Source organism: Rhododendron vialii, chromosome 9a, assembly GCF_030253575.1.
Source record: "Rhododendron vialii isolate Sample 1 chromosome 9a, ASM3025357v1".
Lineage (NCBI taxonomy): Eukaryota > Viridiplantae > Streptophyta > Magnoliopsida > Ericales > Ericaceae > Rhododendron > Rhododendron vialii.
This window is the reverse complement of record NC_080565.1, coordinates 35,790,098-35,817,437: the sequence shown is the minus strand read 5'-3', so window position 1 is coordinate 35,817,437 and position 27,340 is coordinate 35,790,098. Positions and strand designations below refer to the sequence as shown.

The 27,340-nt window shown below is 37.9% G+C and overlaps 3 protein-coding genes across 9 annotated transcripts; 2 read left to right on the top strand and 1 right to left on the bottom strand.

Moving 5' to 3' along the window:
- Positions 1-633: 633 nt before the first annotated feature.
- Positions 634-6,174, top strand: LOC131300102 (telomere repeat-binding protein 2-like). Of its 7 annotated transcripts, none has more exons than XM_058325783.1 (10): positions 634-891; positions 1,747-1,855; positions 1,948-2,776; positions 2,856-3,065; positions 3,158-3,220; positions 3,359-3,438; positions 3,654-3,895; positions 4,469-4,777; positions 4,881-4,944; positions 5,654-6,174. In XM_058325783.1, the coding sequence occupies exons 2-10, from the start codon at positions 1,781-1,783 to the stop codon at positions 5,813-5,815; spliced, it is 2,034 nt and encodes a 677-aa protein (XP_058181766.1). In that variant the 5' UTR covers positions 634-891; positions 1,747-1,780; the 3' UTR covers positions 5,816-6,174. The 7 variants fall into 7 exon arrangements, with proteins under 7 accessions (XP_058181766.1, XP_058181765.1, XP_058181763.1 ...); XM_058325782.1 differs by having other exon boundaries at positions 1,945-2,776; XM_058325780.1 differs by having other exon boundaries at positions 1,747-1,861.
- A 7,760-nt stretch (positions 6,175-13,934) lies between these two features.
- LOC131300107 (expansin-A4-like) lies at positions 13,935-18,500 on the top strand. Its single transcript, XM_058325793.1, has 3 exons — positions 13,935-14,195; positions 15,102-15,420; positions 17,757-18,500. The coding sequence occupies exons 1-3, from the start codon at positions 14,048-14,050 to the stop codon at positions 18,064-18,066; spliced, it is 777 nt and encodes a 258-aa protein (XP_058181776.1). The 5' UTR covers positions 13,935-14,047; the 3' UTR covers positions 18,067-18,500.
- Positions 18,501-20,374: 1,874 nt separating this feature from the next.
- Positions 20,375-25,948, bottom strand: LOC131300105 (factor of DNA methylation 5-like). Its single transcript, XM_058325790.1, has 9 exons — positions 25,696-25,948; positions 24,740-24,882; positions 24,313-24,507; positions 24,177-24,228; positions 23,753-23,817; positions 23,209-23,302; positions 22,784-22,981; positions 21,065-21,267; positions 20,375-20,670 (listed from the first exon to the last, which is right to left on the bottom strand). Exons 2-9 carry the CDS (start codon positions 24,851-24,853, stop codon positions 20,443-20,445), a joined length of 1,149 nt encoding a protein of 382 aa, XP_058181773.1. The 5' UTR covers positions 24,854-24,882; positions 25,696-25,948; the 3' UTR covers positions 20,375-20,442.
- Positions 25,949-27,340: the final 1,392 nt, after the last annotated feature.

Sequence of the window (27,340 nt, the reverse complement as noted above, 5' to 3'; positions counted from 1 at the left end):
AACTAAGCTTAAATATGTTTTGAAGCTCGTTAACTTTTTAATCCAAACTTGATGCTCGGCTAAAATAAAATAAAACGTTGTGAATTGGCTCTTGGACTGAAAATGTTTATATTATGTCTTGTTACTCGCGTATGGGATCAAAAGTATAGGGTTGATAAGTGTAATTACCCCGATTTAAAAAGGTTAGTTAAAGAATTCCACGTGGCAAAAGTTTAACTCACGAAGAAATAAGTGGTCCAAAAAGAGGCTTGAAACCGGCGAGAAGTTTTTTTTTTTTTTTTTTTTGGCAAATTGGGTTACCACTTGGCAGTATCCAGCATGCATCCAACCTGTCCAAACGTATTTTGGACGGTCCAAATCAGAACACACTCTCTCCCCCTCAACCAACCACTCTCTCCTCGTTCTCTCTCTAAAATCTTAATCATCCAAAATACGTTTGAATAACTCAGATGAGCGTTCGGTATCACGTAGACTATACCTATTTGCAGCCAAAAACTTCTCGAAACCGGCTATTGCCCGTAACATTATTACACGGTCGATCCAGTCATACGGTTGAAAAACTAAATATATAAATAAATAAATAAAAAAGAATAAATAAAAAGAGAGAGAGAGAGTTAGTTGGAGATTGGGTATGGGGGGGTTTAAGCACTGTTGATGTTTTTGGGTGGTTTTGAAACAACTGCGGGGTTTTGTCAAGTTTCGTCCACAACCTCCCCCTAGAGAGAGAAAACCGATAGAGAGAGAAAGCAGAGAGAGAGAGAGAGAGAATTTTTTGGAGCGAGACAGTTTAAAAACTCTGTTTTCGTGACGTTAGTAAATTCATAATTCTCGTGCAATTCTTGAACACAACTACGATCTTACTGATCCAACTCGAGATCGCTTCCTGTAAAGGTAACCCAATCTGGAGTTAGTTTTTCGTTATACATACATACATATACATGCATTTGTGTTTTGTCTGCGTAATATCAATGACACGACTGAATTTGGCAAGAATTCGTCTTTGATTGGTTCGTGTTTCGTTGAATTTCGTCGTTATTGTACGTGTGGTGTGGTTGGTGGTGGATTTGTTGATTTTGGATGTGGACGAGTTGTTTTTCTCTTGAAATTTCACCTTTTGATGTGGAGATCTGATCAGATTTGATAAGTTTGTCTCTGTTTGATTGATTGGGCAAAATTAGAATCTTTAGGCTTTGTTTGAATGGTTTTGAATTCAATTGGAAGGATGTAATGTTCAAGATCAAGAGATCTATGATAATGGCTTGTGAAAATAAAGTTAAGACAAAGTAAATCCATCTCTGTTATTCCTAACTCCTACGTGAGAGCAATGTATCCTGCACAGTCTTCAATCCTTAGCATAAAAGATTACAAAACACTTATGTGAAATAGTTCTTTGAAATCCATAATGATAAACCTTAGAAAGAAACTAGATGTCGAAATTCATATCTAAACTATATTGGATCTAAATCTGGGCATTATTATTGAATATCATTGTCAGACCAATCTATTTGAAATTTTATATACCCAAATGAAGTCTCAAAGAATGTTACTTCTACGGGAGATTCTGAATGTTGTTTACTGTGTATGCAATTGGTGGGAATTAAAATCCTCGTGTGAGATTTCGTTGAATGAAGAGCAACCAAGTGTGAATTATAAGAGTTGATTCACGAAAGTAGGTCAATACTATATTCCTTCTTTTGTATTTCCGGTAGACAGTGAAGTATTATCGGGAAACCTGGTTTATTGCAGTTGATGAGCTCCTATTGGCATGTATGCCTGAGATATGGTGTTGAAGAAAAGGCTGGAATATGGATTCAGTGGCTACTCGGTCCCTGTTATACCTAGAGGTCCCCGATCTGTAAGAGTAAGCATATGCTTTAGCTTTCTTCGTTTTCCGAACCATTCCATTGTGTTGAAACACTAATACTTTTATGAATCTGGTTATAGAAGAGAGGTTCACACAAGAAAACACTCGAGGATGGCCGAATTTGTGCATTCGAACTATTAGCGGCTGTTGCTGGCAAGTTGTTGCAGGAGAGTGAAAGTTCTACTTCTAGCAATGTAGCAGAAGGACTGCATCCATCCTCCATTCACAACGGTGGAATTAAGCAGGAGCAATTGGAAAAAGGTGAAGCTTTGAAATCTGAGCGCCGTGATCAAGGGAGCTGGGTAGAAAGTGTCTTTTCCTCTGAACTTGCACCCCGAAAGCGCAATTTGGAATCCTCTTTTGGAGAATTCCCTCGTGCTGTCAGTGATACTGTTCTGGAAGGCACCTCTGTTATTCCAAGGTCCAAAATTTCCACAAAAGTTCGCCATGATTTGAAGCTGAAAATCCCCAAAAACAAGACAGCCGCTGAAAATTCACCTGGCAAAGTAGAGGGAGGCTCCCCAAATTGTGGGGATATTGGACGACAAATAAAGGCTGAAGGGAATCCTAATCATAATGTAGATCTGACAGTGGCTATAAACTCCAATTCAAAGGATCCAATGGAGATACATGTGAACATTACTGACTCGTTGATTAATTCTGATACAAGTGTACAGTTACCCTCATATAGGGATTCGATTCCTAATGCTTCTTTTCCCAGGCATAAGAACAATGTAAAGTTACGTAGTAGAGTCGATGACGAAAATCCTGTTGGGTGCAATGTATATAGGTCCAAGACAAGGGCCATTAGGCCACAAACATGTATTGGACACCGAAGAGTTAGGAAGTTACTAGCATCCAAATATTGGAAAGTAGCTCCAACGTTGGAAGATTGTGAGTTTTCTGGCAGCGGTAAGTCAATGCTCTTTAGCTTTAATGGCAGGATTATTGGCGAACGTATTCAAATATATTTTTGCTATTTCTATTTTAGATGGGTGCAAGAAGAATGTTAACCGCTGTAGGAAAGCCCCTTCCACCAGCGAAGTAATTCAATGTCTGGTTCCTTTAAAGAAGAGGAAATTATGTAACCATAACTCAACACTTGCACATGATCCAGAGGGAAGCAGTGAAAGTATTTCGAACTCACCTGAGAAGGGTGTGAAGGGAGAGAAGTCTAGCCCAGCTAAGAATTTGGGTAGAGGTCCTTAATTTTCTCTTTGGTGAGAGTTAAAGCTTACTGTATGTCATTTTATTTATCTAATTTTGGTGTTCTTTTTTTGGGTCTGTGTGCAGCAAAAGTTGTATCATCCTCAGTTGTAGGCCATCAAACATCCCTCAAGTCGAGGGATTCTCATGGTAATGTAAAAGCGAATCCCCACTATGAGAAAATCGCCTTTACATCATCTCTCTGCTAGGAGTAATGTAGCTAAATTTTCTTAATTGGTTGCAATATCGTTGCCAGAGTTTCTCACATGCACTGCTTTCATTTTTCAGTGAAGTTCAGCATTAAGTCTTTCAAGGTACCAGAGCTTTATATTGACATCCCAGAAAATGCTACTGTTGGGTCGTTGAAGGTAGGCAATTTCCTTGTTATCTGTTGTAGTATCATGTATGGATGTCAAGTAGATGCTTAAAATGCAATCTGAAGGACCCAAGTATGCTGGGTTTCTGTGAAGTGGTCTTTTTTCATTTTACTTGGTAATCTGATTGGATTATCTTAGGCTATATGAAGTCTTTTTAAAATGCGTCCTTAGCATTATGTTGCTGTTTTATTTTACTTTTTTTTAAGGGGACTGTTATGGAGGCTGTGACTGCTATACTTCAAGGTGGATTACGTGTAGGAGTAGTTGTTCATGGAAAAAAAGTTAAAGATGATAACAAAACTCTGCTACAAATGGGTATTTCTCATAATGACGACCTGGGTACTTTGAGTTTTACATTGGAGGCTGGTTCTAGGATAGCTTCTCAACCTCCGAACCGAAAAGAAGTCCCAATTTTGCTGCCATGCGAGACACACCATCAATTTTCCAGGTAATGTTAGTTTGAAATGAATACTTATGCCTGAGAGTGAGTCATGTTATTTCAGCATTCTCGTACAACTAGAATGCGTAGAAAGTAAAGGTGCCACTTGCCTTTGTTATTTAAAAATGTGGTACAAGTGGGAAGGCGTTATCTAGTGGGTTGGCAGTGGTCTCTCCTTTCCATTTAGTTCATTTTTTACTCTTTTGCTGACTAACGGTAATTATTGTATTGTACTGTTGTTGTTGTATATAATTGGTGAGTACTGTTTAGGTTGTACGTACACCACTTAACTTGCGGTAGTGTGTACATGTGAACATGAATGGAGCGTTCCTCTGTTAGGTGGCTCAAAAGGTTTATTTGCTGTTGGCCATAATCCTAAGGATTTATATCTTTTAAGACTCTGCCAGATTTCTTCCTACTATCACAATTTGTTTTTATTGACAGTTTGGAGTAGGTATTATGTAATGATGTTGTGGTTGCGGATTCGAAAGAGATCATAGTTTCTGTGTTTCTGCCAGTGTTCTATGCAAAACTATCAACAACTCAGTATCTCTCTTATATAAAGTTTCGTAACATATTCAGGTCAGCGGCCATGGAATCGGAGGTCTTAAATGCTTCATTTGATCCTTCTCCAGCAACTAATGTGGACAACCATGTTGAAACTAACCATGAATTAGTACCTTCCACTCATGAAGTAATAAAAGATGGAACAGCACCAGATTCCAGAGCCTTGGTTGCCATACCAGCAGTGAGTGTTGAAGCACTTGCTGTGGTTCCCGTGAACCAGAAAACTAGGAGATGTGAGCTTGTACAGCGCAGAACTAGGAGACCTTTCTCTGTATCAGAAGTAGAAGCACTGGTTGAAGCAGTTGAGAAACTTGGAACTGGAAGGTGTGCAAATATTCGAATTGTTATTATATTCCTACTGTTCATTCCTTTCCACCCCCATCCAAGGAGCCTTTTCCAGTTTCTAATTAAATATCGAATTCTTCAGGTGGCGCGATGTTAAACTGAGTGCTTTCGAGAATGCAGATCATCGAACTTATGTGGACTTGAAGGTAAGAAATATGCATTTGCTAGTTTTATTCATTTTGAACTAGGAGAAGTCATAAGGATATATAGGGTGCATGTGCCACATATAGAAACAGCAATTATCAATGGCGAAGAGAAAGGGTACGGGTGTGAGATTCAGAAGTTGTTTGTGGAGCCAAGGGAGAAAACTACCAAATACAATTTGATTGGCAAAAACAACAGAGCATGTAGCACTACTGCTGGCAGCTTGGTAGAGATCCTTCAAGTTTATATGTTCATTTTCAGAACTTCAGGAGAATAGGCTTGCAATTTTTGTTTCAAACTTCTCATTTATAGATCTGGCATATGTCTCATTAGGATAACCTGACATAGGGCCTGTAGTCGTACAACCAGATACATCTTTGCCCAATAATTTGCTGCTTTGTGAATTTCTTTTTATGCTTCTATATCCAAATATATGGTAGGAATTACTTACGGAAACACACACAAAATAAAACGTGAGTACAACTGCACAAGGAATATATTTTAGGCGATTAGAAACAAATCCCATCAGAGGGGATATCACTCCTACCAAGCCAAACTAGCACCAGCCTATTGCGGGGAGAGTAATAAAACCCTAAGGCAAGTGAGATAACATATTCAAGCACAACCCGCATGGCAAAGTAACAGACGGATTTCCTAGAATATAAAGCCTACCATTAGCTTTTTTATGAGTGTGTGTTTCTGTATATGCAGGATAAGTGGAAAACATTGGTTCACACAGCAACCATCTCCCCCCATCAAAGAAGGGGGGAGACAGTGCCCCAAGACCTCTTGGACAGGGTCTTGTCTGCCCACGGTTATTGGTCTCACCATCAACACAAGCTACACGGCAAGCATCTGATTAACCTCTTGTGATCTCCCACGCTCAGGCGGGAAGGGTATGAAATAGGGACTTACTGTAATTTTTACAGTGTAAAAAAGCCTTAACAGGAAACCTGAAATGGAAGTGTAAAAAGGTAATTAGCTAATGGTCTCATGTGATTGTTTTTACTCACACCAATTCATTGCCAGGCCTTCCCCTGTGGTGGGCCGGCGTGCGCTTGTAGATAACTTGACAGAATAAACAGTGTCCACTTCGGTGACTCCTGATTTAATTCTGTTTTTTTTTTTTTTTGTTGCAAATATTGTTTAAATTCGAAGAACACAAGTGTATGGAAAAGTTTTGTGGCAATTTTGAATTTGATTGTTTCGTTCATAAATGACTTCTTGTCTTTCGATGATGGGAATTTTCCTTGTGCATTATTTGGCCTCTCTTAATTTGCTGTTGTCGATGTCTATATCTAGCTGTTGGCTTATTGATATTGTTATATAAATATGGACGGTTCATGTGATCCAATGGTTGCAGAAGTTATATTTTTCTTAGGTTGTGTTTGGAAGGAGAAACATGAGAAAAGAAACCATTATATTTATTTTGTGACAACCAAGGAAAACAAAATTGAAACTATGTTTTTTTTTTCCTCCTTTTTTGGTATGGTAACAAAAAGGATAAGATTGTGTTTATTTGTATAATAATCCTTTGGTTAGTCACCCTTAAAAAAGAATGTGCTCGAAGACGAAAAAGTAAAAGTAGGCAGCCGCAAGGTTTGAAATTCAGACAAACATTCTTGAAACTTTATTTTTTTAATGGAGTAATAACCTTACAGTCAGACCTCTAAATGGACCCAACTGCACAACCCAAACCTTCGGATGAGCTAGCGTGGTCACACCAGTCACAGCCCTTCACTTACATTCAGGGTACTCACTCGGTGGGGAATCGAACCCCAGACTTTGAGGAGTATCCTCAAAGCCTATGCTCACCCGAACCCACTGGGGCAACCCCTGGGCGTGTAACATTCTTGAAAGTTGGAACTTTGACAGGAACCTGCTCGAACCACTGGAACAACCCCTGGGCGTTTAACATTCTTGAAAGTTGAAACTTTGACAGGAACTTGCTCGAACTACTGGCACAATCCCTGGGTGTGTAACATTCTTGAAACTTTGACAGGAGTATTAAACAAATCAGCGGTTGCTCTAGTGGCTTGTCGCTGCTTATCTACTCAACGTGACATCTAGAAAAGCAAAACTATCAGCTGAAAAATGAAGAAGCTGCTTTGGACAGTGGGCTGCAAAATTATTGTGCATGATATGAGAAGTTTGAAGAATTTTTGTGAATGATGTGAAAAGCTTGAAGAGAGAAACAGAGAGAGATCGATTACGAATCTTTTTTATAGCGCAAGCTAGCTAATGCGCACGTTGACTAATACTTGAGGAATCAATCAGCAACCGTTCATCCATTACCGGGACCCATTTACAGTCGGAGCAAAGCGCAAGTTGGTAAGATCTAAGATGTTTTGGACATGAGACTTTAGAAAGAACTAAATTAGCGAGCCTCCTAAATTTCAGGCCTTCACCACCCGACCAACTCATTGGGAGGAGGGGGGGGGGGGGGGGGGGTTTACGATCGTGCGAATTAACTACTATGCTTTTCACTACTTTCAATGTGGAAAGAATATAGCAAGAATTACAACTGCATGGCCTTCCTATGTCCCTAATTGATAGTTTGTTCTTTAGGCCAATTGTGTAAGTTTCTCGCCTAGTGTGTATAAATTTTATTAAAGCCCCCACTCCATACAGCAAAGTTATTCGTTCGAGTAACAAAGAAGCAATCTCAAGTAGGAGTATTCGATTAAATACAAAAAAAAAAAAAAAAAAGAAGTATAAAAGCATTCGAAAAAGATCAGATTATCAGAATAGTACTTTTCCCTTTTTGGGATCCACATGTACAATTGGAGACATCAGAATGAGGTCCCTCCTAGCTAGGAGAAATTATTCACAGTGATCTTCCAGACGTCGTGTGCACTAATAGCGAGTTGTCAATCGTGTTTTCGAAAGACTTACCTAATTTCTCCCCTCCTAATTAAAGATTATTGAATGGAAATCGATCCCCGGTCTTTTTTTTTACTATACTATATTTTTTGGCGGACGATCGAGATTGTTGAGGATAACTATACCAGGTAAGTACCATGAGATACTGTAAGTAACCCCAAATTCAAATGGAATTAAGAAATTCTGACCATGTAGGGAATAAGAAAATCCTCCGTTTATATTTTCCCTTCATAAGAGTTAACCCTAAGGCCTATTCGGTAGCAAGATAAATTTTTTGGGGTATGGTAATATAGTAGGAAGAGAGAATTATCATAGAGGTCTGATTAGTTAGTAAAATGATTTGTATGGACGTTTTTATGAAAGGGATATTGTTCGACGTAGATAGACTAGTAATTGTCCGTGCTTTTATATATGCTTTTTAAATATAATCTAAATGAAGTAGCAAACCCCACTTTTTTGAAGTTTTTTTCGGATACAACGGTTATTTTTAACGCCATCTCACATGAGGTGAGTCCCGGATATGTGTATAGTCTCACCTCATGCGAGAGGAGCATTACAAATAACTATGAATCAGAAAAAATTTCCTTCTTCCAACAAAATCTATTTCTCAAAAAAATTTCATTTTAAGAATAAGTTTCAACAATGGTCCATCTAACCAAATTCATAAAATAGTCTAACACAACAAATATTAGTACCAAATCTATGTAACTCAAATTAGTTGCTTTCAGGGATAACATCAGAGATATTAAGAATGTATAATCATATGGGATTTCAACTCGAATTCAATTTTCTGATCGTCCACTCACTCAAAAGTAATACCCTTATCGCACTTGTTTCTTTAACTGACCTAGAAAAATAGAAAAACAAAATAATTTCAAGTTACATATAACCAAGTAATTAGGAGTAGAATTTGAAATTCTATTTACCCAAAAGACTTCAACAAAAATCCCACAATCTTCAATGTCAGACAGATCATGAAACTCCAAATCATCTAAACCAACAGCTCAAGTTGTATTGAACAACAATTTTGTTCTCTTACCTAGTAGTTAAAAAGAAAAAGAATCTGTCGCGAAGAATTACTATTGATCACAAAGAATTACTTCTGGCCGCAAAAAATTACTAAGAATTACTCTTGGCCGCAAGCCGCAAAGAATTACTCCTGGCCACTAACTAATAATTACTCTTGGCCGCCAAAAATGACTTATGATCTCGCAATTCTTTGCAGCTAGAAGTAATTCTTTACGGCCAGGAGTAATTATTAGTGGCTAAGAGTAATTCTTTGCGATTATGAGTAATTCGTTGTGAATTTCTAATCTTTGAGACGGAGTGTCTTTTTTTTGTGTCCCGAAAACACTCCCCTCTATATATATATTCTTCAAATTAGCACATAATTTGAAAAGTTTTGGTATTTGCCATATCCACTATCCAGGGTGATTAATTAGTTATCTTTAATTTTTTTTCCCCCTGCAAACCAATATGCATGTCGCAACGGATATTTATTTATATACACACAAGTGGTACTGTGGACCTGTGGTAGTGTAGGGCTGGCAACAAAGAAAGTTGTACTAGTAGTAAAAAGATATGATTCCACAATTGCTTGCCTGAGAAATTTCTTTGATCAACGGTTGCGTAAAGCTCTCGGTTTATTAACTTAACCAACTGGACCAACTGGAACTAGTTCAGTTGATCAAGACTCTTGCACCTCTTTATCTTTATGATATTAGGGGTTTGAATCCCTCCACCTGTGCATTGGTATTCTTTCCTTTCAGGGCTTTTATTTTCTACCCTATAATGAACTTATCTCTCTATTTCGATGTTTTTTTAACATCAACTCTCCAAAAACCAGCTTTCCCTACGCCTTTTGTAGATACATTCATCTATACCAATTTTGCCCCCGTTCTCATGTAATTAATCATGTGCTTTGAGCCGTTAGATCGTGTCTTAAAAATCTGAGTGTTAATTTAAAAAATGTGCATGTGACCTAATTAAAGATTAAAAACACACGAAAGCGGAGGTTCAAAGGAATAACCGATACAAACTAAGGATTTGATTCCTTCTTTAGTGCTCCTACCGTTACCTGGTTCTTTTGGCATATATATATATATATATATATACAGAAATCTTCAGGTAAGGATCTTAAAATGAGAACCTTGTATGCAAACCTCCCATTTCTCGCCTTTTCCGATCGAATTTCGATGATCCGAGCAGCTCAATGTATTCAAAACGTGATTTTAAGGATACTCGGAAGAAATCGGCAAAAAAAAATGACCGGAAAGAGCTTGATTTGAGCAGTTGTTATTTGAACCGTTAGATAAAAAATAAACAAAAACTGCTCGGATGAAGCCCTTCCCGGTCTTGTTTTTTGCTGATTTCTCACGAGTATCCTTAAAATCACGTTCTGAACACATTGAGCAGCTCAGATCATCGAAATTCGATCGGAAAAGGAAGGTCCGTATTTTATTAAAATAATTGATTGCTAGTACGTAATACTAGTAGTAATAATTAATAACTGGATTGTGATAACATTTGCAGCATGCTTTAGTAGTAGTGATCAAATGAAATTAATTGATTGCTAGTACTAGTAATAATAATAATAGTGTATAGAAAGTTTGAGTGAGTTGTAACCTACGCATGCAAAAGTTAATCCTATGAATCTCTCTCTGAATAAACAAACCCTAATCAGTACTCTCTCTGATTAGTTTCACATACTACTACTTTAAATACTACAAGTTAAGTTGTTTATCAGTTACAATATATATATATATATATATATATATATATATATATATATATTAATATTAATTCCCATGAATCTTTTATCTTAATTATAAAGTACTGTAATCAATTTCTAATTAATTTGATGAATCTGATCTTGATAACCCAGTAGCAAGAAAATACTCGATCGATCTCCTTTGTTTCACATCTACTTTAATTACAAGTTAAAATTGTTATCGGTTACTATAATCCTTGAATGAATCGTATTAATCAATTCCAAATTGATGAATCTCTTGCTAAACCAATAGCAAGAAGAGTACTCGTTTACTGTACTTCTTCCATCATCATCGTGTCTCGAATTTAATCTCAAGGTAATTGTATCAACTCGAGTTCTATGAATTTATTGTTGACGTAATCGTAAGAGGAGTACTTTTTTCCGTGATTTCCATCGTTTCACATATAGTACTATTAATCAGACATTAAAAATTATTGGAGTATCATTTTTTTTATGATGGAAAATATTATTAGCTCTGTGTTGTCTGCGAGTGCTATTTTCTCAGTCCAGTCAAGTAGTGATGACTAAAATTTCAATTTGTTATTAGGGTCAAAAAGCTAAATTCCAAGTCAGACCATATTTGGTCATTTGAACGTACGGCTAACGCACGGCGCAATACGTGGACCGATGAATGCGGACGATGTTCCCCCCATTGGCCCACCTCACCATAACCTTTTCTTCCCCTCTGTCTGAGCAGCGCTACGGTTCCCGACGGGGGAATCCCGACCGGATTCCCGACAGCCCGTCGGGCCCACTCCGGCCACCGGACGACTGATTCGAGTCAACCAAAAATTCTATAAAAAAAACCGAGTGGGCAGTGTTATACCCACAAAAATGGAGTGCTTGGATCGGCCACCTACACACGTCGGATGCCGTTAATTCTCGCGTAGGCCCACTCGATTTTTTTTTTTATAGAATTTTTGGACTGCTCGGATCAGCCGTCCGGTGGCCGGAGTGGGCCCAGCAGGCCGTCGGGAATCCGGTCGGGATTTCCTGTCAGGAACCTCAGACTTTTCGCCTCTCTTTTTCTACCTTTTTTTCCCTAGTTTATTTTCTCTTCTTTTTTTAATAACCGAGGAATAGCCTATAGCCGAGCCACAATTAAATTGGACTCGACTACGCAATCCAAACCTCAAGGAAAATTAGCGTGGTCACACCAGCCTCGGCTCTCCACTTATTATCAGGGTACTTACCCGGTGAGGAATCGAACTGACCAAAGGGAGTACTCCCAAAGTCAGACATTCGCCCTTACCATCTATATTGGCAAGTACGTAATTCGTTTTTCCAAAATTTTGTTTTTGGGTTTTGATTTTGGCGCTTCATTTTTAATTTGTATGCAGGCGCTCCACTTTTAACGCGAAGTTACTCAATTTCCTTTTTACCGGGGAGGGGGAGACTCGAACCCCACAGGCCACGCCTCATGCATGGGGAAAAAGAGTCTGTCCCAGCTACACTGGCGCCCCACTTGCCTTTTTTTTTTGTTTGAGAAGTTGTAAAAGACTAAGATAGGGTAGTTAATTAACAGAACTGTTCGAGCTCGACCCATTTTTAATTGTTCAAGATCGTTTCGTTCGATACTGACATTAGTTGTGAACAACCTAGTAGTAGGTTGATAATATCACGCGGTCTTAATAATACTACTCGGGCTCGATTTGTCTTTTGGCTCATCAAAAGTTTGTTTAAAACCGATTTGACAAACAAATCAATTCCAAATTAAATTTTCAAATCAAACTTGAATAATTTAATATCAAGCTTATTCATCTCTTACTAGCCCAATCCAGAGAGAGAGAGAGAGAGAGAGAGAGAGAGAGAGAGAGGATCACGTTAGTCATGATCTTAGGGTCACCGGTCACATGCAATTCGTAAGGAAGGGTTTTAAGAAGTCGAAGAATCAAAACACGACTTTAAGACACCTGGGAGTAACTTTTTAAAAAGTTTTCAAGCTTCATGGACCGTATGTCGTAATTCTCATATTGCCAACTAAAGGATAAAAAGGACCGATAAGCTGGCCAGCTGGTTAGATCCTTGATTCCTAGTTCACCAAAGTCTCAAGTTTAAGGGTCCTTCACCAACTTCTCTTGGGTCCTTAGAGGCCAATGATTGTCGAGGGCTGAGATGCCAACCTGGTTGGAATGTCAGATTTTTCTTGGTGTGATGCCATTTTTTTTTTTGGATCTATTTAATCATTGTAACTTGTTTCAATGATTAATAAATTTCTTTTTTGTCGATATATATATATATAAAGGTCTCAAGTTTGAGACTTCGTGTCTGCTAACGTAATAAATCGCTAACTCATACTCCCTCCGTCCCTTTTTTTGTGTCCAGTATTTCATTTTGGGTTGTCCCTTAATAAGTGTCCATTTTGTAAAGTTATGGGGGTAAAAGTTGGTGTATTGTCTATTTTGTCCCTAAAAGTAGATTTTATTTTGAAAAATTAGTGAATAAAAGTGTAATGATGATGAATAAGTAGGAAAAGTGCAGGAAAAAGTTGATGTGAAAGGTGTAATGATAATGTCTTTTTAATAAGTTGGAGTTACGAAGCAGGACACTTAAAAAGGGACGGAGGGAGTATTGTATTAGTTTATTGTCATTCTTTAAAAAAAAAATTCCCTAAAGGATCCCAAAGGTGTTTGGGATTGGAGCTGAAGTGAGAAAACAAATTGCAAAAGTAGGAGCTCCTAATGGATAATGGCCAACAATGTGCATTGCTTTTAGGGGTTTACATTTGTGATTTTACTTACAAATTAGGTCTAAAAAATACCAAATTAGCGGCTGCATTGGGATTCCAAGTTGATGTGTTCGGTTAAAGTGCAAAAGAGGAAATTCGGCCAAAAAGCACCAAAATTTTCGAAAGAAATGGAAAAAAGATGAATTCAAAGATCAGTATTTCCTTGTTAGTTTTTGAACAAATACATTGCTACTTAAAAAAGGGGGGATCTGGAAATTGCAGAAAGGTGATCAAAGTTGGTCCCAAACAAGGAAAAATGAGAAAAAGGGAAAAGGGGAGGGAGAAATTTGGAAGGAAATTGATGAAGAAAAAGAACTGGATTTGTCCAGTTGGGCATTCATTGAAAATAAAAATTCCAGCAGGACATTCGCTCAAAACAAATTCCAGCAGGACATCGATGCATCGAAAAATTACTAATTGCTTCTGAAGCACCGACATATAAATTCCTCGGTGTCCTTCCCACCACGTTTTGGTATGAATTTAACCACAAAGTATGTAACTTGTGCGAATGGAAAAGAGTCAGCGAAAACATCACGTTTCGGTGCTCCAGAATCACGGCATAATCACTCCAATAAATACATCACTGTTTCATGACTTTCCCCTCTCGTTCCCCTCTGCCCCCATAAATAGGAGTCCCACCTTTCACCCTTCTCCTCGCAGTCTCACTCTCCAACTCTAATATCTCTCTCTCTCCCTCTCTCTCTCTCTCTCTCTCTCTCAAGCAATGGCTGCTCTAGGAGTCGCCTGCATTTTTGCTCTGTTTTCGGTTGTGACACTTGTTAACGCCCGCATTCCGGGTGTTTACAGCGGCGAGGGGTGGCAGAGCGCTTATGCTACTTTTTACGGCGGCAGTGATGCCTCTGGAACTATGGGTAAATCTATTTCCCCTTCTTTATCAGTCACACAATTTCCCCTGTTTTAGTTTCTCTTAACCATCCTTACAATTAATATAGTCCCTTCAAGAGTCTTATCAAACTACTTCCCCCATGTTTTCAACATTTTTCCCCGCGTTATCCCGGGGTTTTGTGTGTATCTAATTATTCTAAAAAATTTCCGATATTCAAAACACGTAGGCTCATCATCTACACCGAACAGCTCTAAACACAGTTGCGTCCAAAATCTTGTTTCTAGACTTTTTGTTTGGGCTGCACTACATTGCTTTAGTGCAGACCGCACTATAGCATCCCCGTATCCTTGTTTTGGGTCGGGGGGGAAAGCTTAAAAAATTGGGAAATTTTTTTCTTTCTATGTAAGGAGGAACTACTTTCCCCTGTTTTTATCTCTATTACTTAGTTTTCCTCATTTTCTTTCTATACCCAGAATTCCTTCCCCATTTTTATCCGTTACTGCATTTTAACCATTTTTCTTTCCATATCCAAATAACTCCTTCACATGTCTTGTTTCGCATGTGCATCAAAGAATCTGTGTCAGAATATTTGTGTTTGTAGCACTACTCGGATAAAAGACTACTAACGAGAACATACGCTCTTTTTACCATTTCCTGGACCTGAACTCACAAGTAAGGCTTTGCTTATTTAATTGGAGAACATACAAAAAAAAATCATGGGAAAATCAAAAGGTCTGATTAGATTTTCCAAAATCTCAGTAAAAATACAACTGGCCTTCTCGACTAGCAAAAAATTTAATTTTCTTTTCTTCTAGAAATATTATTGCCAAGCACCTAAAAAGTAAGGTGAAATGATATTCTTCACTCTTATTTTCCTTAACAAAAAATATTTTAAAATATTTTTTTATTCTGATCTCTCTCTCTCGTAAAGGGGGTGCATGTGGATTCGGAAACCTGTACAGCCAAGGCTACGGCGTGAACACGGCGGCTCTGAGCACGGCTCTCTTCAACAACGGCTTGAGCTGCGGCGCTTGCTTTGAGATCAAGTGCGCCAACTCCCCGCAGTGGTGCCATGCGGGCAGCCCGTCCATATTCATAACCGCAACCAACTTCTGCCCGCCCAACTACGCCCAGCCCAGCGACAACGGCGGGTGGTGCAACCCGCCCCGGGCCCACTTCGACCTCGCCATGCCCATGTTCCTTAAGATCGCCGAGTACCGCGCTGGCATCGTCCCTGTTTCTTACCGCCGGTGCGTCACCCCTCTCTCTCTCTCTGCCTTTTTCATTTGTTGCACTCCGCATTTGTTCTGCATATATGTCTTGCTTCAATTATTTGAGTGCTCCTAGGTACCGTAACGTGATACTCAAATATTGTACATTCACGTTGAATTCATGACAAAATATATGATTTTTACAAGAAGCAGGGGCCGTTGGAATCCCGGGTTTATTTCTTTCTTTCTTATAGCCTAGACTTTTTATTCAATCCCCTTCGGTTCAAGTTTTGGACTCGTTGAGTTGACAAGACAGTCTAATTCTGAAACATTTATTGGAATAATTAATAGTCCGAATTTGCTCAATAGTCTTGAGCAAATCTGAACAATTACTTACAACAACAAATGATCCAAATTTGAATTGAATCCGGTCAAAATTAAGTACTGGAGAGAATTTCGTGAAAAATGAGCAGTTTCATAGGACCACTCAATAATTATTCGTCTAAGTTTTGTTGTAAATCTTTGACGTTTTGAGTTTGTTTTTTGTATTGTAGGAAGAGAATATTCTTTTAAGCTGTTCGGAGAATTTTTTGTTATTGGTAGAATGTTTAAATTTAATTTCTTAATTTTATGATCTTTTAGTCGAGATTGACTTCAAAAATACTATAACAAAAAAAAAACCCGCAAGAAACAAAATTTGTTTTGTCTTTTTGGGTCGTGAAAAATGTGATGGTTTTATGGCCGACGTAAATGAAGTCAGTCAAAAGGAGTGTTGATTCAGTTGAACAACACAGTAACGGCTATGAACTCAATCAATGGCAATAAATGTGTCTAATTACGTGCTTACATAACTAACTTAACGAGTGTGCACAGACTTTGCGACGTGGCGAACGTCGTTCTACGTATATTGAGTGAGGTTCACGTGCATCGAACGATTTTGAACTTAATCTTGAACTCATACTATTGTTGAAATGAGTCCTATTAGAGCATCCACAGTGAAATAAGCAAAATAAAATATTGCTAAAGTTAGCAATATTTGTTCAAAAAAGTGCTCACATTGGAATAACCAAACTTAACAACATCTTAACAACTCATCAAACTTTGGCTGTTGAATAATCAAAACTAGCAACATTTTGTCAATAATCAAATTTAGTGATCTCCACATTTTCTCAATCAAGTACACCCATCATTACACAAAAATCATCTCTCACTCAACAATATTTTCAAAAAATAATTATAAAAAACTATTCTTACTATTATTTTCAGAAACTTTTTCTAAAAAAAAAAAACGTCTTTATATGAACTTTTTTTTAAATTTTTTTTATAAAAACTGTTCAATTTTTTAAAAATATTTTTAAAAAAATTGTATTTACACAAAACTGTTTTTTTACACATTTTTTTTCATAAACTATTTTTTTTTATCCAACTATTTTTAACTTAAACTGTTCTTTTTTCTTCCAAAAACTGTTTAATAAACTTTTTTTTTTCAAGAACAAATATGTTTTTGTAAAAACTGTTTTTAACATAAACTAGTTTTTCAAAAGATTTACGTGAAATGAAGGGAAAAAGTTTGGAGAAAACTCAGTGAAGGAAGCAATGGTCCCATTGGTTTTGATTATGATAAAAAAAATAACCAATGTGAGACTTTTGATTATGATAAAAACCCGTTGGAATCCCGGGTTTATTTCTTTCTTTCTTATAGCCAAGACTTTTTATTCAATCCCCTTCGGTTCAAGTTTTGGACTCGTTGAGTTGACGAGACAGTCTAATTCTGAAACATTTATTGGAATAATTAATAGTCCGAATTTGCTCAATAGTCTTGAGCAAATTTGAACAATTACTTACAACAACAAATGATCCAGATTTGAATTGAATCCGGTCAAAATTAAGTACCGAAGAGAATTTCGTGAAAAATGAGTAGTTTCAGCTCCCATCCAGTTTGGTCCAGTCTTGGCTTTTTATGAATCCTTTCCGAGTTCAAAACAATGATCTGAATCGTTCATTTTTAGAACTCGCCAAAAACATCGACCACGTTGGAAATCGCGTTGATCGGATACCATTTGATATGATTTCAAAATGCATTAATCTTGCCAAAAAAAAAGTGCAATCCAATGGGTTGTAATCCAGTATTGCACACTTTTATTTCGCAAGCTTAATCCTTTTCAAAATCATATTAACCGGTATCCGATCAACGTAATTTTCGATGTAGTTGATTTTATCGATGAGCTCCAAAAAATAAACAATTTCGATCATTAGCGTGGGCCTGGAAAGGACCCACAAATGGCAAAGACCGGACCAAAAAACTGGATGGTATGAAACCTAACTCAAATTTGAGAATGGAAATCAGTCACAGTGGTAAAAATATTTGGTTGCAGGATTCCGTGCCGAAAGCAAGGAGGGATCAGATTCACGATCAACGGCTTCAGCTACTTCAACCTGATTCTAATCACCAACGTCGCGGGCGCAGGGAATATCGTGAAGGCCAGCGTCAAAGGGTCCAAAACCGAATGGATGAGCCTGAGCCGAAACTGGGGCCAGAACTGGCAATCCAACGCCGTTTTAGTGGGCCAGTCGCTCTCCTTCCGGGTCACAGGCAGCGACCGTAGAACTTCCACTTCTTGGAACGTGGTGCCTTCCCATTGGCAGTTCGGCCAAACTTTTTCTGGGAAAAATTTCAGAGTCTGATCATAAGAGAAACAAATTTTCTTTTCAATCATTCTACCTCCGCCTTCAATTACACACTCACCCTCATAATAGAGGTGGAGCCCATATATACTACACATCCAATGTGTGTGGGACCCGCCTCTATTGTGAGTATGAGTGTGTAAGTGGGTGTGGAGTTAGAATTTTCCTTTTCTTTTACGTTTTTTCTGGTTTGCATTTTTTTTCTTTTTCATTTTTTGTTTTGTCTCCTTTGAAAGAGAGAATCGGTGGGTTGTGTCTGAGTAGTGGGACTTCACTTTTTTTCCTTTCTACTTTTTTTTATTTATTACCGAGAGTAGTAAAAGGGCCGAAGCGGTTGTAATAATGTAGCCCGCGGCTCTTTTGCTGTAGTATTCATGGATGATGAACTGATGACTATATATGAATATATAGGAGTATAGTTCTTTGGGAAGTAATTTACACTCGTGAAAATCAATTACCTTTTCTTTGATCGTCATCTATGTTTATAGACATGAATTTTCACTTCCTATATGGTTATTTGTAGGCTTTTTCTTATTAGCTGACTAGGGTTTGTCCGTGCCTGAAGATGCAACGTGAGATCTAATTAGTGACAATTGTGCAATTAATATTGTTTGAGAGAGAGAGAGGGAGAGAGCCATAGGATTTATGAAGCAGATCGATGGTTAGGATTTATAGAAAGATAAGATTCAAAAACCGTTCTCCTTTATTATGAAGAATATATGAGTATGCTTAGGATTTAGGATTTGTTTGGGATTCGGGGAAGAGTACGTAATACTACATTGGACAAGAAAGGTAGTGAGACGAATTAAAGAAAAAATTAGTATTTGTCTTTTTGACAAGAAAAGAAATGGAAAGAGAGACGGAGAACAATATATATCATGTGTTCGTTTTGGAAGAGGAAAGATAACAAATAGAAATCCAAATTGTTCATACGAAAAAAGTGTTTCGCTTCTATGCTTGCCTTGCTGAAATAAAAGTATTATTATGGTTCATCCATCATTAAAAGACTATAGGTAAGAGCCATTAAAAAATCTAGACCATTGGTTTGCCGAGATAGTGGCCGGCAAGAGTCTTGAAGAAACCAGAGTAGGCGGGTACTTTACTTAAAAGAAGTAAATATCTGCTTGAAAGCAGAAACAATTTTCCCCGCCATTTCATTAGAGAGCACAGACAAGCATGGTTGACAGATAATACTACTACCATGATTGCACCGCTTGTGATATAATTGTGTTGCTAAACAGCCACAACATCTATAATGAGATTCATGTTCCATCAAACAAAGTACTAATACTCCAGTTTCCAAGTGACTTCCATCTACGTACTAGTATGTTTTTGAAGGAATTCTGGTAAAAAGATTGAACATATTTGCAAGAGATTGCGAAACTACCTGCATGAGTGTAACCGCTTCCGAAGCAAAACCACGAGCGAGTTGGTGACGAGAGACGTGATGATCTTGCCTCACTCCTGTACATCGTTGCGACAACTCCATTCACAAAGGAGAAGTTAAAAGCTAAAATACAGATCATGGGACTCGCCTGCTCTGAAACTGGGGGGTTCTTATTTAGACTTCTCCAACCAGCAAAACACCACAGAAAAGTTAGAACAAAATAAAGCTTAACGCAATATAAAACTTGAGTTAATACCTTCAGCACCTGCATAACACGAAAATTTTCGTTATTACTTTGATGAGTCCTATGTTGCATCGACTTAGGTAACATACAGTTAAGGGTATGTGTCTAGCAGACAGACTCGTCTAATTCAATGTCAAGGTTGCTACGACACTGCATAATTATTTCTTCAACATCTTTCTTTTATTTTGCGAGGCAAATTGAGCTCACATGGAGTCAGAGATCATTTGATGCATAACAGTTTCGCGATAGACTTGCAGTGCTAAATTTGTTTTTAAGGTAAGCGTCTGAATCAAAAGTGTTGGACACATTCCACACCCTTTCGAGTGTCCGACATGGGAAATTCATACATTTGAAAGAGTCCATGAAACATAGGGGATGATATTTTAAGTGCTTGTATACTCACAAACAGAAGTATTTTTCGTTTAGTTGACGGGATGCTTTCTTGTTGTAGGTAGCTAATGTCTCTTTTCCAATTTTAAGCCAACACGCCTTATACTTGCAAGAACTGTTTCTACTCCCATATACAACATACTTCTTTCACTTGTGAGATGTTTTTCTAATTCAGTGAAGCGCTCATAACACCAGCAGTGAGGCACACAACGCGGGTTTGAACATAACACTAGCCGCACTAATTTTTAACATGCATAACACTAGCCGCACTAATTTTTAACATGCACATATATAGACTTCCCAGGCTGAAAGAAAATACTTACGGTGGTGGGCGCCCAAGCAATTGTTAGCCAGATTACCTCTTACGCTTATTAGACTTCCATTGTTTGATTACGTAATTGATGATCTCTTTCAGACTTGCTTTTCTTCCATCCTTCGGATTCCATATTTCAGGAACCGCATACATGCCACTGGGATTGTAGTTTTTGATTTCCAACAGCGCGCTGGCAACAGCTTTGTAGACCTCATCCCCACAATCATTTCTCAACTCTTTCAACTTATCATCATCTTCATCAATGATCTCCTGCATTTTTAAAAGATCATAATCCGCACTCCAAACCTCAACATACAACACAAGGAATTTGGTAACCCAAAAGCACAAACTGTGGCATTTTACATTCCAGGGTGTATTACAAGTAAGTGAAACATGGGCATGTTTAGCTGAAAATTAAGAGTCTTTTCCTTTATAATTTGTTTAGTTGGGAGTCGAGGGAGTTTAAACTAACCCTTGATCAATTTCTTAACATGTTAGATATTTTCAGCGTTTAGGGAGGTGTACAGGATCTGTGTTGATAATTGTGTTTTTGCTTCCCCAGTTAGGAAACTTTTCAGGTCACCAAACAGGTTTCACATACTTTTCAACATTTTAACTCAATTGAAATTGGCAATGCCATCTAGAAAGTTCGAGGCAGACAAACCTGCAGTTTCCCTTCAACTGTAATTTTCTTGAAAGGGTGCCAGTGTGGATTCCTCATTTCTTCTTCCCAAGAAGAGCATAGTTTGGCAGACATCTCATCCCAGTCTCCACTAGAGCACTTCTGCAAGCACAGTTCCTTGAAAGGTCTGCGATCAACCTCCCCCATTCTTTTAATCCTTAGGCTTGTTCGGTCATTCAGCATATCTTGCAAGCCCTGCATGAGAAAGCGAGGGAAAATCATTATTATGTGTTTTACATGTAGCAAGAGAATATAGTGATACTACAGAGCAAGGAACAAATTTTTGTTGCAAATTTTATGTTTCTCTTAGGAGACTGAAACATTAACAACTGTGGAACCCAAAATTTTGGCATTTTACCTGCACCAGCGAAATGCACCTATACATAATGAAATTCTACAAAACGTATGGAGACATTGAGTTGTTTCGACTAATTAGAAATATCCAAAAATGACATTTTCATACATTCCCAAATCCTTTCGATATTTTTGCTGTGTTCTAGCAACGTTCTCAAAATGTTTCTGAAACGTTTCCATTTCCTAGCTAACCAAAATAAGATTTCAATCCTTGTTGAACAGAATGGTACGCCATTTGCAATCTGTAGCATGTAAAAGACCCAAAAACGAGAGCAGATAAACGTATACACTTATTGCATCTTCACGGGCGTCTTGCAGCTCATCATTAGCTATTCGCTCCTTCCATGTCAGAGCTGTATTGAGGTTCTCCATATGCAACATTTCTTCTTCTTTTTCCTTTAATGCTTCCATTAAAGTGTGATGGTCATCGTTTTTTACCATGTTCTGATTATTCAACTGCATCATTTTCAAGCCATTTTATTAGGTTACTTCCACACAAAAAAACTACCGAAAAGTTAATGACAGAAAATCCACAAGAAAAATTCCTATTACCATTTTTGTAAATGATGGTAACATGGTACTCCCTCTGTTCCAAATTATTGGTCCTTTATGGAAATTCCATCTTTTTAAGGAGACATGCGGTAAACGCATTCACACTTAAAAAGATACATTAATTTCCGACAATGCCCTTATATTTCAACTTTTGAGAGACATCAGTGTTACTGGTGAATGGACTATTTTAGAAGATTGAGTATTATTATTATTATTATTATTATTATTTTATTTATTTGACATTTCAAAAAGGACTAACAATATGGAACATCCCAAAATAGTATAAGGGACAACCAAGTAATAGTTACGGCATTTCCAATACAATACTTTTGAAAAGAAGGATCGTTACACGAAGACAAAAACACATACGTAAGCATGTAGGTGTTACACGAAGATAAAAACACTTACTTGGATCTGTTCCCTCAATTTCTTATTAACATCGATGCTATATGTCCTTTCTTACCACCTTAACAGTGTCCCCTTGTCATTCTCTAGTTTCTTTTGGTTCCCTCAAGGTGGAGCAAAACATTCATCAGCTCATCAATTGGTTTATTCATTCATGGCCGTACCATCTTAAATGATTCGGTCATTTTTTCTTTCAAGGCATATGCCGTTCAATACCAACTGGTCATGATTTACAGCATCACTTTTTAGTCATCGAAGGAGGATATGAAACAGTAACAAAAATGGTGCCCTCTATGCAATTGAAAACGTTAAAGGGTGATTTCTCCTTCAAAAGAGATTTTAAGCTACTTTTGGTAACCTAATGCTATATAGATTTCATGAGCAATGAACTTGCCTCGTCCTCGTCAGCAAGAATGTCTTTCTGCTTGAGGTAAACTTGGGATTTTGCCTTCTCCAATTCTTTTTTTTGTTTCAAAAGTTCTCGTCTTTGACATATCAATTCGTGTTTAAGCTTTTCATTTTGAAGCTTCATGCACTCCAATTGGTACCTCAACTTTTCATTTTCCTGCCCAATAAACTCCGCTGTTGCTGTTCAAAAAATAAATAAATAGATTACCCAGGGTCCCTTCAATCTTTGTATAATTTATTCAAAGATTCATAACTTTTTCTTGCTGTTCAAAAAAAAGCTCCAATGTTTTCGCGTCCAAAGAAATGTGAAAGTTAGTTACAGAAAGTTCATATGTAACTTCTAAATGCTGAATACAACTTGTTTGGTAAGTCAAAATGATTGTAGCAATCGTGAGACACATGTATACCTTCAGCAAATGCTCGGTGGAGCCTATCATTCTCCGCGATCTTCTTGACAGGAATTGCACAAGTCTCGTCAGACTTGCGCTCCATTTCGCGCAACTGCATTTCATACAACCGAGAGTCGTTAAGGTTCCCTGCATGCTGTATAGAAGTAAATCTTAACTAAGATGAAGTGGCACTACCAATGATGATTCAAATCACGTAAATACCAAGTTGCATTGATAGGATCCAAATTCAACTATAATCTGATCCAATCAATTCAAACTAATACCATGTTGCATTCGTAGGATTCAAATTCAAACATGACAAAAAAAAAATACTGAATTACAGTCAAACTCCAACGCAAATGTAACAAAAAGGGTGCTTAATTACATGGGTCATATTCTGCAAAAGGATCTGTCCCAAAAGTTTGTCTACATCACTCTTTAACTGTCTTCATCACTCTTCAACTATCCTGAAATTTACTCCAGTTCCTCAATATTTAAAAAAATGTCACTCTAGTTACTCTATGTTGCAACAAATAACTAAAGAATATTTGAAAAACCATACCAGTTGAGGGCCGATAATCTCTTTTTCCTTGCCTGCATAGTTAGCCTGTCCTTTTTCTTTAGAACCTACTTGTTACATACGAATGTTCAACCATTAATTTCGAGTTTTAACTAAAGTGCAGTATAACTCCTAGGAACATATATGGACAAACGAAACAAACAACTCAATCCATAATGAAGCTTATAGACAATTGATCGATGACAGTTTTACACCATTGGGAAATAGTAATACCACCGTACTAAGAATGCAAAAAAGTCCAGTTTTGATCATCTACAATTCTATGCTATCGTGCGGACCATTAGAAAATATAAATATAAAAAATTAAATTAATTGTTTCTCTACGTGCTCACTACTAAAAGTAACCCGCCAAAAAGTTGCCTACAATATCATACAACTTGAAGCGCGTTATTTTCTTTTCCCTTACCACGGCATGGAAGGTCCTTTCCCTTACAGATTTCCCTTGCCTTTGCATTTGCCTTGATACAAATTAGGAGGTAAGTGAATAACAATATGTGGAAACATATAAAGGGATTAAGTAATGCTGGGATTGGTTGGCTTACCCCATGCATACAAATTCGATTAAGTTCTTGTTCGTTACGGATCACCACATTTACATTTTCTCCTTGAAGAAATTTAACCTTGATACCACAAAAATCAAAAATGAGAGAAAGCAAATGAGAATCAATACCTAAATACAGACAGAGCATAGAAATTGAGTAAGTTGATTTTACAGTTTTCTCCAAGTCACCATTGAGCTACGTAAGAAAATGAAGAGTTGAATGAAATACATATGAAACAAATAATACGATGACCTAAGCAAGTACTGTACTACAGTATTGCACTTAACCAAATGTTGCCTTCTCTTTATCTTAACCTTTAAAATGGCCAACAGACCATTAACAACGCAGTTGCAAATGTACATAGAGATCTAGCAATGGGCAGCTGACAAAGGATACGTTAGATGATAGGGTTTATTAGGAGAATTACCTTGCTCTCTATATAACATACATAGGGACAAGTTGGGCAGAAGAATCTGGCTGGGCAGCTCGTATTGGGTAACTCATATCGCAACAAGATCCCACAAGTTGGGCAAAACTCCATCGCTCTAGGTATGTAGCTCAACCCTGCAACTGCAATGGATTTCTCATCATCAGTGCAAATATATATAGTTCAATGGAGAAGAGTACTTCTTCCCACCCAACTAAACTAAAGCAAGAAAGTTCGCTTCTTTCGAAATTTTCACTTTTTCCATTATTTCCATTTACCCCCGTCCCTCCAAAATTCCAAGATGATGCTTTATGTATGCTCTCTATCCAATAGCATGCTATTCAAAAGACAATTAGAGGTTAACTGCATATATCTACATAATCCATGTAGCCAACTGGAGCTTGAATCACGTTTGGTTTCCGAGAAAAGGCAGTTCAAGAAAAAGAACAGAGCCATAAAAAGATGGTACGCAATCTGTTATTTAAGAATAAAAAAAGAAATACATTAAATTCCATGAGAAATTCAAAGGAACAAAGCAGAATATTCTAGCAAAATAGAACCAAACATAGTCTTTTTTCTTTTCTTTTCTTTTTTCTTTTTTTTGACGTGGGAACCACCCCATAGCCACATTGGACTCACCCATGCAATGTAAACCTACGGCTTACCACTAGGGTAGCAACCTACCGCCACGACCCCCCACTTAAATCCCAAGTGCCTCCAAGGGGAATCGAATCTTGCCATGTTGCAGGCAGCGCGGGGCAACCAGGTGGTTAACTAAACTTGATTGTTGTTCATGAAAGTCGGAATCAGTAAAAGGAACAAATCATAAATTCCAATAAATACTCATGAGTGAAGATTAGTTCCCATTTAGATACTAGTTGCTTTTTTTAAGAGAAGAGAAGGACCCAACGCCGCGGAGAGGGAGAGTTCATCAGAGGCAGGAGAATCATACTGACCTTGGGCGGTATGAAGCAAGACGTACAGTGCGCGGCGGTTGGAAGCATCAATGAGAGAGCACAAGAAAATTGAGGGAACACCAGAGGCTGGGAGGGAGGGGGAGGGGGGAAGAGAGAATGCGACAAAGATAGGTTTGGAAAAAGACTTTCATTTTCGCGGGAAGAGAGAGATGCCAGAAGTGCAATACTGTAGTACAGTACTTGGCTACTTGCTTAGAGAGAGAGAGAGAAACTCCCTTAGAAAGAGAAAGATTGTTCAGTCTGTTCTTGTGAAAGAAACTCCCACACCCATTGCATGAATGTCTTTTCCTGTTACTACTGTTCTTGTGAAAGAAACTCCCACACCCATTGCATGAATGTCTTTTTCTACCGAGATAGCAAGAAACAAGTGTTTTGCAGCAGCAACCAATCACGACCGTCCAAAAGTGTTCTGCACGGTCCGGATTTTCATGAAATTTTCTGAAAAAAAGTTCATTTCTTTCTTAGAAAAATTTCATTAACATCCGGACCGTTCAAAAGTGTCCACTTTTGGACGGTAGAGATTGGGTGCCGTAAAGAAGTTAATCTCTTTTCTACGTAGTTCATCATTGTGAAAGCACTTTCTCTGAACACTAATCTGGTTGATTGGTGTGTTTTCTTATCACACAATTGATTGAGGTTTAATTTTCTACCTTTGACTGAACCGAAGAGGAAAATAATTGAGGAATCCGTAAACTGATCTGAACACCACTCACCGTCGAAAACCCCCCAAAAAAGAGTGCTTTCTCTCTCACAATGCGTTTTTTTAAGAATACGTACCCACCGAGGTGCAGCCCATTCGTTGCCAAAAAGTTTGCAAGGACGTGTTTGGTGTTCCATTTGGAGGACAAAAGTTTGTAGCGTCAAAGGGTCCGAGGTTAAGCTTGAGCCTAACTCGGGCCAGAATGCTGTTTTACTGGTCATTTCCCTCTCCTTCTAGCCCATAGTCAGCAACGGAAGAAGTTCCAGTTCTAGGAATGTGGTACCTTCCAATTGGCAACTTTCTCCTTAAAAAATTCAAACTTTGGAAAAATTTGTCCTCCTTTTCTTTTTTCTTTCCAATTTGTCCTCTTTTTCTCTTCGAAACTGGGAAGAATTTATGAGTTGTTGTAAGCGAGAGTGCGGGAAGTAATGAGGTCTCACATGCATCTCCAAAAGTGCCCACCGTTCGGGGCCTACAAAGTAACGAGGTTCTCACGTGCATTGGACTATTTTAAAGCTACATATATCCAAATTTTACTACACTAAAATCCGTGTAGCATTACTCGTGGTGGTGTTCACCTCTCTTGTAGTACGACTCTACTGGAGTCATATCTGCTCCAAAGTAGAACAATGCTCCCTCGCATTTTCGTTACAGCTAAGTAAGACACAGACATAGACAAGCATGGTTGACAGATTAAATCAATTGGCAGAAAGAGAAGTAACAGCGAACTAGACATGGTTGCACCGTGTGTGATATAATTGTGCAGCTAAACATTCATAAAACCTACAAAGATAATCATATTCTATCAGACAAGGTAACAACTTCCAGTTCTCAAGTTGCTATATACTGCTGCACATGTTTTGAAGCAACTCTGGTAACGACATGAACATATTTGCAAGAGATTGCAAAAGTACCTTCCCGAGT

Coding starts and splice junctions, on each gene's coding strand:
- LOC131300105 (XM_058325790.1), bottom strand. CDS start 24,853: ATGGAGTTTTGCCCAACTTGTGGGATCTTGTTGCGATATGAGTTACCC. Junction 23,303..23,752: donor AGATTATCGGCCCTCAACTG/GTATGGTTTTTC, acceptor TATGAAATGCAG/TTGCGCGAAATGGAGCGCAA. Junction 21,268..22,783: donor TGCTGACGAGGACGAGGCAA/GTTCATTGCTCA, acceptor AGGGCTTGCAAG/ATATGCTGAATGACCGAACA.
- LOC131300102 (XM_058325777.1), top strand. CDS start 1,781: ATGGTGTTGAAGAAAAGGCTGGAATATGGATTCAGTGGCTACTCGGTC. Junction 3,066..3,157: donor AGCTAAGAATTTGGGTAGAG/GTCCTTAATTTT, acceptor GTCTGTGTGCAG/CAAAAGTTGTATCATCCTCA. Junction 3,896..4,468: donor ACACACCATCAATTTTCCAG/GTAATGTTAGTT, acceptor TAACATATTCAG/GTCAGCGGCCATGGAATCGG.
- LOC131300107 (XM_058325793.1), top strand. CDS start 14,048: ATGGCTGCTCTAGGAGTCGCCTGCATTTTTGCTCTGTTTTCGGTTGTG. Junction 14,196..15,101: donor TGATGCCTCTGGAACTATGG/GTAAATCTATTT, acceptor TCTCTCGTAAAG/GGGGTGCATGTGGATTCGGA. Junction 15,421..17,756: donor GTCCCTGTTTCTTACCGCCG/GTGCGTCACCCC, acceptor ATTTGGTTGCAG/GATTCCGTGCCGAAAGCAAG.